Source organism: Gossypium arboreum, chromosome 5, assembly GCF_025698485.1.
Source record: "Gossypium arboreum isolate Shixiya-1 chromosome 5, ASM2569848v2, whole genome shotgun sequence".
NCBI lineage: Eukaryota > Viridiplantae > Streptophyta > Magnoliopsida > Malvales > Malvaceae > Gossypium > Gossypium arboreum.
Genome location: NC_069074.1, coordinates 5,855,208 through 5,866,023, shown reverse-complemented (window position 1 = coordinate 5,866,023; position 10,816 = coordinate 5,855,208). Strand labels below are relative to the sequence as shown.

Genomic DNA, 10,816 nt, shown 5'->3' with positions numbered 1-10,816 from the left:
TCAAAAGGGGAAAATATAAAAAGAAATATTTGAGGAACGAGGAAGAAAAATTAGCCTTGATTGAGGAAGAAGAAAATGAAAAGTGTGGATTGAAGGTGCTAAAATATATTAAACTTTAATCATCTTTAAATATAATTTATATTTATTTTGTATATTTTATATATTTATAAGTTTTAATAAGTTTGAATTTTTATATTTTAATTCTTTTAAATTTATATTTTTAAATTTTGAAATCATGAATAAGTTGGTATAATATGCAAATATTAAGGGTTAATTTTTTTCAAAATTAGGAGTAAGCTATTAAAATAGGTAAACATTAGAGGTTAAATTTGTTATTATATTAAGTCACATCAGCATTATCTTTGATGATCGAACCCATTTTTAGTAACAAAAATTAACAACTTATTTAATAAGAGTGATTTAAAATTGATAACTTATCTAACAGAGTGAAAAAAATAATTTTTAAATAAGTAACCAAAATAAGAACATGGATAAACTTGAGTGACTAAACAGATAATGTATCAAAATATTTTTTAAAAATATATATTTTACCTAATTTTTGCTTGCCTACTAAAATCTAATAATAATTAATAAAAAGTTTTACAAGTGGGCAAATATGGAGCACGCCAATGACAAATGATTATTTAGGTGGTAAAATTTCAGTAATGTAATTACACGTTTCATAACATGAAAACCATTTTTTTATATGTAAAATATCGTAATTAAGATAAAATAAATATGCATATTTGAAGTGCGGAGACGGAATTGCGTCAGATTCACCAAATTTGAAGTCGACAATGGTAGATCCGCTAGAGGCATGTGCAAATATAATACCAGACCAAATGACTAGGCCTGGGCTTGGCATTCATGCCCTAAATATAGTTCAAACTTTTTGCTCATCCCCAACACCTCAAATATATTAAAATCTGTTATATTGATACAGCATTAAATTTTTTTACTGTGGTCTGTTTTCTAAGCCTCCTCCCCAAATGAAAGTTAAATTTTAGAAATTTATATTTTTTAAAAATATAAAATTTTGTTCTTCAGAAGAAAAGAAACAAAAACCTCCAACTATGGTTTGTTAGATGTTAACCTCATGCAACTCACCTGTCTAATACTTGTACACGTGTCAAATCTGTATTGATTAAGTGATACAAGGGTTGGGCTATTGAAGACTTGGAAGTTTATTAAATATTTTTTGTTAGTTTAGGTACAATTTAGGCATTATAAAGGGTACTGTTTTTCACAAAAAAAAAAGTACTGTTTTTTTAATTAATGTAAAAGTAATAAATTTAATATATAACAGTGGATTTAGTTGGTTGAAACATGATTTTGATCCTTTTTTATTTAAAGAATGTTAAGAGTGAATCCATTTTTTCTCCAATTTTAAAATGATAATTATTAATTTTATACATATTGTAAAGTATTTTAATTTTTTTTAAAGGGTCTACAGTTAGCATTTAGGACAAAGTTTGGCCGTTTGCCCATCTTGGGTCTTTTAAAGCACCGAATGTTTTCAAAAGAAAGAGACCCAACCCAATGGCTTCGTCTCTGCCTTCATCTTCCATTGCTAGAGGCGGCAGTGGAATAATCACCACCCTTCATCCAGATATAATCCGAGCTCTCATCCTCACGCGGCTGGATGGTCCCGACCTGGCTTCCACCGCCTGTGTTTCCTCTTATTTACGTTCCCTATCTACAGAAGAAAATCTCTGGCGTGACATTTGTTGTTCCACGTGGCCTTCTCTCGATCACCCACGTCTGAAACAAGTTATCTCCACGTTCCCTTCCGGTTACCGCTCCTTCTTCTCCGAATCATTTCCGTTTCCTAATCTCCAACCACCGAAGCCTAACGTCAGGCACTCTTTGGCTCTGGCAACAGAATTAATCTCAGCCGTTGATATTTACTATAATGGAAACCCCATTTATTCGAAAGTCGTAGAAATGGAGACGTCCAGCAGCTGGTTCTTGTCTACACCCTTTCGGCTGAATTTGCTTGGCGTGGACAATCCGGCTCCAAGGTCACCGATAAAATACGGTAGTTCTAACGATGACACATGGCTGAAACATTTGGAGGAGAACTTGAGTTTGAGTTGGATCGTTGTGGACCCGACCCGGGAAAAAGCAGTTAATATGTCTAGTAAGAGAGCGGTTTCGGTGGAACGACACTGGCTGACAGGTGATGTACAGGTGCGATATGGGAGGGTGATGGAGGGAGATGAAGGGTGGGGATCGTCGAGAGAGTTGGTGGCGTGTGGGGTAGTGGTCACGTGCGGGGAGAAAGGAGAAGGAGAGGAGATGCACGTGAGGGAAGTGTGCATGAGGATGGAGGATATGGATGGGAAAGGAGTGAATGGGGTGGAGAGTTTGGTAATTTTGGAAAGGGTTATGGGGAGCAGCAGAAGTTGGAAGGGAAAGGGAGAGAAAGAGAAGTACGAAGAGTTCATGGCAAAGAAAAGGGAGAGGAAAGAAAGGAAAACGAGAAAGGATAGAGTTTTGGACTTAATTTGCATCTTCTCGATTTTCGCCGCCTGTGGAGCGTTTTGGTGGTTCATTTTGCCCATGTTACCCTCACTCTTAATAAAATTTGTTTAAGGGTCAAATGGACATGGGCGGTAATTCCATCATTTTATTTTGTTATAATTTGTAAGTATCATATAAATAAGTAATAAAAATATTTTGTAACGCCCCGTATCCGAGATCATCGCCGGAGTCGAACACGAGGTGTTAACGGACTTAATTCATTACTTAAACAGCTCAAACAATTTATTTTTAAAACTTGCAGAGAAGCTGGCAATCTGCGTCACATTCGATTAAAAATTCATATCTCGAGTTACGAAACTCGAAATCTAATTCCGTAAATTTTTCCTGAAACTAGACTCATATATCTATCAACTAATTTTTTTCTAGAATTTTTGGTCAGGCCAACTGGTACAGTTTATTAGTTAAAGTCTCCCCTGTTTCAGGGTTCGACTGCTCTGACCTCTGTATATTACGAATCAGATATCTCTCTGTATAGAATTTCAATGACTATGAAGTTTGTTTCTCTTAAAACTAGACTCAATAAGGAATCTGTACATATAAAGAATGACTTCTAATTATTTTTGTATAATTTATGATGAATTTTTAAATTCAGAACAGGGGATCCAGAAATCGCTCTGGCCCTGTTTCACAAAAATTTAAATATCTCATAAAATATATCTCATTTACCTATTTTGTTTCTTCCATTAGAAAATAGACATAATAATCTTTGATTTCATAACATATTCATCATTTAATTCCATTTATACTATTTTTAGTGATTTTTCAAATTCACGTCACTGCTACTGTCTGATTCTATTTTGTGCTAATTTCACCTTTTTCATGATTTCCATGGAATAACTAGCATTTAGGCATACATAACACCAAACATGTCTTTGATTAGCCATTCCAACAGCTAATCATTATCAAGCATTTACATATCAATCATTAGCCATATCATAAGATCATACACACAAAATGGCTACGATGCTATACATGCCATACTCAAAATGAAACGTCTAGCTATACCAAAATAATCCTCTTGATAGTGTGCGGGACCTCAAGCGTATTTTTACGATCCACGAGTTAGCTTGACAAAACTATAAAAAGAAGGAAAATAAAGGAGGTAAGCATTAAGCTTAGTAAGTTTGCATGCAAATAAATAACAACATTCATAAGAATCATCTTACTACTTGGCATGATACTACTTAATGCAACTTCATTAATTGTCATAGACATATTTAAAACTTCTTCACTTACTCACTTACTTAAATACTTACTTACTTCATCAAATTTATTAATACATTTTACTTACCTTTTTCCTTATCAAGCATACATGAACATTATGTACTTACCTTTACTCTTCTAGCATGAACTTGTCTTACCTTTTTAGTATAACTCGTCTTACCTTACCTTACCTTGATATTTTCTTTAAATTTTCTCATTGAACCACTTAGAATACTAAGGATACACGGGTACCTTACCATTGCCATGACTTGTCATGGTCTTACGTGGTATCCTTTTGAAACTTACCATTGCCATGTCTTGACATGGTCTTACATGGTATCCTTGCCTTATGAATTCACCGATGCCATGCCTTGGCATGGTCTTACATGGGACCTTTGTCTTATAGTAACTTATCAATGCCATGTATAACAGTCTAATTTTTAGTAGTGTCAGAACAGTGGTTCGAGATCACTAAATTCGACAAATGAGTAGGAAATATTATTAATTTAGTGAGTGTAAGTTAAATGTGAAGTTAGGAAAAATTTTGAAATAGTGAAATGTGCTAATATATATATTAAAATAATTAAAATTGAAAACGAGGTATTGAGACCTCGGGAATTTTAAATCGAGCCATAAATATTTTGATAAATATTTTTGGAGTGTTAATAAGTTAGTATTAAAGTTTCGTCAAGAAATTTTAAAGTGCTGATAGCTAATTGAACAAAAAGGACTAAATTGTATCAAATGCAAAATTGTGGGAAATGATTAAATAGCTTAAATGATAAAAGAAAGAGGGTTTAAAAGGAAAATAGACCCAAGGTCTATTTGGGCTGGACGGCAAGAGCATGAAATCACCAATAAAATAAGGGGAATTAAGGGCAAAATTGAAAAATTGCAAAATTTACTTAATAAAGCTAGGACTAAAGTGGAATTATCTAGATTTCTCTTTATTTTTCTGCATTCTCATCAGAAAAAACACCATGGAAGAGTTCCCTTAAGCTGGTTTTTCATATTTTTACTGCAAGTAAGTTCAATTCTTGATTATTTCTTGAAATTTTTGTGTTTTTGTGACTTTTACAACTAGGTCCATTTGTTGAATTCATTAGTTCTTGATTCTATGAAAGAAATTGAAAGTTTCTATGAATATGTGCTGGAAGTATATGATGATTTGATATAGAATTAGAGCTTTAAATTGTTTATATGCTGATTTTATTGAAAGAATTGAATAGAAAGTGAATGTTTGGGACCTAAATTGTAAAAGAGTTTGAAGTTAGAGTTTTATGTGGAAATTCTGAATTTCAATAGTTATGGAATAACTTATAATGTCTAGGAAAAGTATTAATTGAGAAAATTAGTTTAATTGAGGGGTTAATTAGGTAAGGACTGAATTGTATGAACTGTGAAATTTGGGGCAAAATGAAAATCAACATTTTGCACTAAAACAATTTTGGACAGCAGCAATAGTCTAACTTTGAAAAATCTCCAAAAATTTTAGAAATATAATTATAAGATGAATAAAAAATGAAATTAAAGCTTATTGAGTCTAGTTTCTTATAGAAGAAACGGTGTAGGCAATGGAGTTGTAAATCATGAGATATAATAAGTTTTGTGAGACGATATTAGAATGATTTCGGGTTTCCCTGTTCTAACTTTGGAAAATCATCAAAAATTGGATAAAAATAATTAAGGGATTAAATTTATATGTTTAAAATTCTTAAAGAGTCTATTTTTAAAAGAAATAAGCGGGAATATTATCCGAATCTCATACGATGAGATAATTAATTCTTAGTGAAGAAGAGTCGGAACTGTCAGAAAGCAGAACAGGGGCAACTTTAAAGAATAAAATGTACTTATTGGCTAAACCAAAAATTCTGAAAATTTTATGATAATAAGATAAGTAAGTCTAGTTTCAGGAAAAATTAGCGGATCTTAATTTCGAGTTCTGTAGCTTAAGATATAAATAATTTAGTGACTATGACGCAAATGGACAGTTTTGAATATACATAAGTAAATAGTGAAATTATTGATAATGTTACTTGTTGCATGTTATATAAATTAAGGATGTGGAATGGAGAAGAGGAGGAGGAAAATATGTATGAATATTCAGCTAGCATGGCTAATTTGTATGTTTTAGGCTCATGGACTAAATTGAATAAAAGTAAAATTTTATAGGCAATTTTGTAAAAAAAATAGAAATGACCAATTTGCATGAAATGGATTATTTTATTATTTAAATTACAAAATTGAATGAAATTATTAATTTAGCTCAAGATCAGGGAAAAACATGTTTTAAGGATTGAATTGAAAAGTATTGAAATTATGGAAAATTCTGAAATTTTATAGAATTCATAGGTTGTTATCAATTTGTGTGAGAATAACGGCTGGAAATAAGAATTAAATTGCAATAATTTTATTTTATTTTAACCTAAGGATGAAATCGTCATTAATTAAAAGTTTAGGGGTAAAATGATAATTTTGTTTAGAGCATTAGTTGAATGTATTATAACATGAAATAAATGAAAACGACGATCAAATTTCTTTATAAAGATCCGGATGACTTGAATACGAGACTTGAACGTGGAAAAGAAAAGATATCGGATTAATGAAATATCTAATAAATGAATCGGTAACTCCGGTAATGCTCCGTAACTCTATTCCGGTGACGGATTCGGGTTAGGGGCGTTACACCATGTCTTGACATGGTCTTACATGATTTCTGTAACGACCCAAAATCCGTGGGCACCAGAAAAGTGTGTTATCAGGCCTCCGTCTTAGTGAAATAAGTTCGAAAATAATTATTAAAAAAATATTTATGAGTCTAGTAGTGTGTTTAATTAGGTTTTAATTAAGTAAATTTAGCTTAATTTAGAGTATTTAGTAAAAAGGATTAAATTAAATAAAGGATGAAAGTTAAATTGTAGATTAAAAGAAAATGAAGAGGACCAAAATGGAAAATAGACCATTTAGTATAGTTGAGGCCACAAACAAAGAAAAAATCTAAAGATTTCTCTAGATTATTATTGAATTATAAATTATAAATTATTATTAACTATTATTATTAAATAATATTATATATATATGTATATAAAACAAATGAAGAAAAGAATAAAAAGAAACAAAGAAGAATAAGAAACAGAGAGCATTCGAAAAACAGGGGAAGAAAAGGGAAAGAAAAGAAAAAGGGAAATTTGAGATTTTGAAGCTTCAAACTTATTTGGTAAGCTAAATTTAGTCCTTTTCTCTTAATTTTGATGTTTTAAAAGCTTTAGAACAAAGTTTTGATGAAATTAAGTTGATATTTTGAAAGTTATTAGATTTCTAAATATTGTTCATGTTGAATAAAAAGATGAATTAGGGGTTAAATTGATAGGAATTCAAGTTAGAAATGAAATAAGGATTGAATTGCAAAGTAAACTATAAGTTTTGTGTTTTAGGGACTAAATTGAGGAAAATTCGGAATTAAGAAAATATGTTGAAAATTTAATAGTTAAATTTGAGTTTAAATGAAATTTGAATAGGAATAAGGTGTGAATTGGTGTTATAAATTTGGTTATTAACATTTTACATCAAAACAGTTTTGGGAAGTAGCAATGGTCTGATTTTAAAAATTCACTAAAAATTTTATAAATTGAACTAGAGGATGAAAAAAATATGTAATTAAAACTTATTGAGTCTAGTTTCTTATAGTATAAATAGTGTAAGCAATGAATTGATGAATCAAGAGATATTTGAAATTTTGTAAGACTGGTTCGGGGTGATTTCGAGATGCCCTATTTTAAATTTGGAAAATTATTAAAAATTGTACAAAAATTATTATGGAGTGTAATTTATATATGTGAACTCCTTAATGAATCTAGTTTCAAAATAAATAAACAAGAACCTTGGTCGAGTTCTGTACAATGAGATAATTTATTTTTAGTAGAGAGGTCAGAACTGTCAAATGAAATAACAGGGAGTATTTAACGAATAAACTGTACTAAATGACTAGACCAAAATTCTGGAAATTTTATGGTTAGAAGATATATGAGTCTAGTTTTAAGGAAAATTTACGGATATTAATTTGGAGTTTCGTAGCTCAAGATATAAATAATTTAGTAATAATGACTCAAGTAGACAGCTTAATGGTGAAATTATATATATACATTAAAAATGGTTAAATTTGCATGTTTAGGCCCATGAATTAAATTGAATCATGTTGTATTGATGATTGTAAATTATTATTTTCAGTAGCCAACAAAGAACCTGAAGCATCAGCATCGAAAGGAAAGGAGAAAGTCATCGAGGACTAAAGCGGAGAATTACGGTGTGTATTACTATAATTTGAATTTTAATTATTATTGATTGCTGAATTTTTATTGTTATGTATGGTAAGTAAGACTTGAGGTAAGTATGTGAAATTGATATGAATATTGAGTGAAAATGAAAGTGATGCAAATTGAATCAAATTGAATTGAATAAGTGAATTATGGAATATGTAATTATTTGAAAAGTGTATTGATTGAAAAATGATTGGTGATTTGAATTGTGAATTGAAAGTGATATAGGATTGAGAAAGTGAATTGAATACCCTATTAACTAGTCGGGCTGAGTCGGATATAGTTGGCATGCCATAGGATTGGAAGTGTTCAGGATACTTCGACCTCGAGTCGATGAGAAGCTGGTGTCACTATATTTCTTGGATAGATTCGATGAGGTCTTGTAACACCCTCGCCCGCATCCGACGCCGGGGACGGGTTCGAGGTGCTACGACTTTACTAACACTTCCATACTAAACAGGCCATGAAATCTCAAATAATTAAAACTTTTCTTTTCACATGCAATCATCCCTTATGCGAGCTTACGAGGCCCAATACATGCATTCAGGCGGTTCGGGACCCAATCGAGAACTCATGAAAACTTAGAAAAATCTCTTGCGTTAAGGCTTCACACGCCCATGTGCTCAGGCCGTGTGGCCGAAATAGGCTAATTATCAAGCCTTTTGTCACTCTCACACCACATGCATAGATACATACTTATCCAATAACATACAACGTGGCATAAATGAGCTCTTAAACATCTACAAACATGTTATGCTCAAGTTATTTTCTTATGCAATAAATATTATAGAATTTGCCCATATCATTACCACATACTAGACATAACTATCATTACCTCACAAACCATTCATGAAGCATTATTAACTATTTACCAATCACTTAATCCTGCATTAGTTACTAGCTCATCAATGAATCTCAATTCAATCTCTAGGCATACATGTTGTAAGCCACATCACAAGAGATAATAACATACATGCATAAGAATAATCATATGGGTCCATAATGTCATTAGCCGACATAGGCCAATTTACATGACTAATACTACCTTAATAACAAGCCACTGCCTTTGGCTAAATCATAATATTACATACTCACATTAAAACCCTATACATGCCATAGACTCGAATCACTTGAGTTTACTTACTCCGATAACGTTAACTCGATAGGGTGATAATATCTCTGACGGCCTCCAACCCGAGCTAACCTGGAAACTCTAGAAAACATGGGAAAGAAGGGGGGGTAAGCTTTCGCTTAGTAAGTTCATATGAAAACAATAAGCAACTCATTAACTTGTTTTATCAATGTTTACAACATATTTTCAAGTTCACTACAAGCTATCTTTCTGAGCAACGGTCACTAAATTATTTATATCTGGAGCTACGAAACTCCGAATTAAGTTCCGTTAATTTTCCCTGAATCTAGACTTATTTTATTTTTTTCCATAAAATTTCCAGAATTTTTGGTTAAGCCAAATAGTACAGTTTATTAGTTAAAGTCTCCCCTGTTTCAGGGTATGACCACTCTGACCCCTATACACTACAAACCGAATTTCTCCCTGTACAAAATTCCAACGACCATGCCGTTTATTCCCCATAAAATAGACTCAATAAGGAATCCATTCATGTAAGGTATAACTCTTAATAATTTTGTACAATTTTTGGTGAATTTTAAAGTTAGAACAGGGATCTCGAATTCATTCAGACCCTGTTTCACAAGAATTCAAATATCAAACAATATGGAATTCTTTTTCTTCCTCTGTTTCTTTCATGTGAAAATAGACTCATTAAGCTTTAATCTCATATTTTATTCTGCCTCTAACTCATTTTCCACTATTTTTAGTGTATTTTCAAAGTTACACTACTGCAGTAACTCAAATCTGTCAAGGCTAAATTACTCATTCATGATCATTGTTCATAATATTAATACAACACCATTTTATCCATCATGGTAAGAACACATATTATGCATCATAGATCATCACATATCAAGGCATTCTCATAGGATTAGTATACATACTTGCACAACTCGTAACATAACTCGAGTGCATACTCACCAATGACTTACCTCATTGAGACCATCATTAACTCTTTCCTTGGATTGCCCGTTGAACACTTGGAATACTAATTAGATACTGGAAAAGCCTTTGCACATAAGTGCCTCAATTGTAGCTAAAGCTACCTCATATCTCATGACATTTCAATGCTCACTCTCGAGCTAGTCATCTAGACTCATAATTCCTAGTGACATGTCACTCGTATCCTATTCTATTCCTAAGGTTCAAACGGATTTTTCCTCGTCTATTAAGGCTTTGTCTTATCATATTTCTATTAATTACATACACATTAATATCTGTACAATTCATGTAATGATAACATTTAAATACATGTATAGCATGGTATTGTTTACATCTGAACTTACCTCGATACCACAAATGTGAAAAGGACATACTAGTCCATAAATCGATTTCTTTCCGTTCTAGGTCCAAGTCTCAATTTTCATCATCTATAACATCACATTTAGCCTACCAATCAGTCACAATATTCATATGGGTCTAAAATCATATTTTTACAAATTTTCATTTTGACCCTAAACTTTTGCATATTTGCACTTTTTCCCCAATGCTCGTAAATTAATTTTTATTCAATTTCTATAAGGTTTAAGACATGCTGAACATTTTCTCTTCTATGGAAACTCCAAATTTTCACTAATTCACATACTTATGACCAATTTGTAACTTTCATAATTTAACCCCT

General features: G+C 31.7%; 1 protein-coding gene and 1 long non-coding RNA gene across 2 annotated transcripts; one reads left to right on the top strand and one right to left on the bottom strand.

The window, feature by feature from the left end:
* Nucleotides 1–1,539: 1,539 nt before the first annotated feature.
* Nucleotides 1,540–2,595, top strand: LOC108452438 (F-box protein At2g27310-like). The gene has a single exon (XM_017750228.2). It carries the CDS (start codon nt 1,540–1,542, stop codon nt 2,593–2,595), a length of 1,056 nt encoding a protein of 351 aa, XP_017605717.1.
* Nucleotides 2,596–8,920: 6,325 nt separating this feature from the next.
* On the bottom strand, nt 8,921–10,579 carry LOC128293154 (uncharacterized). The gene is made up of 2 exons (XR_008283237.1): nt 10,482–10,579; nt 8,921–9,276 (listed from the first exon to the last, which is right to left on the bottom strand). It is a non-coding gene; the product is annotated as an uncharacterized LOC128293154 (long non-coding RNA).
* Between the last annotated feature and the right edge of the window lie 237 nt (nt 10,580–10,816).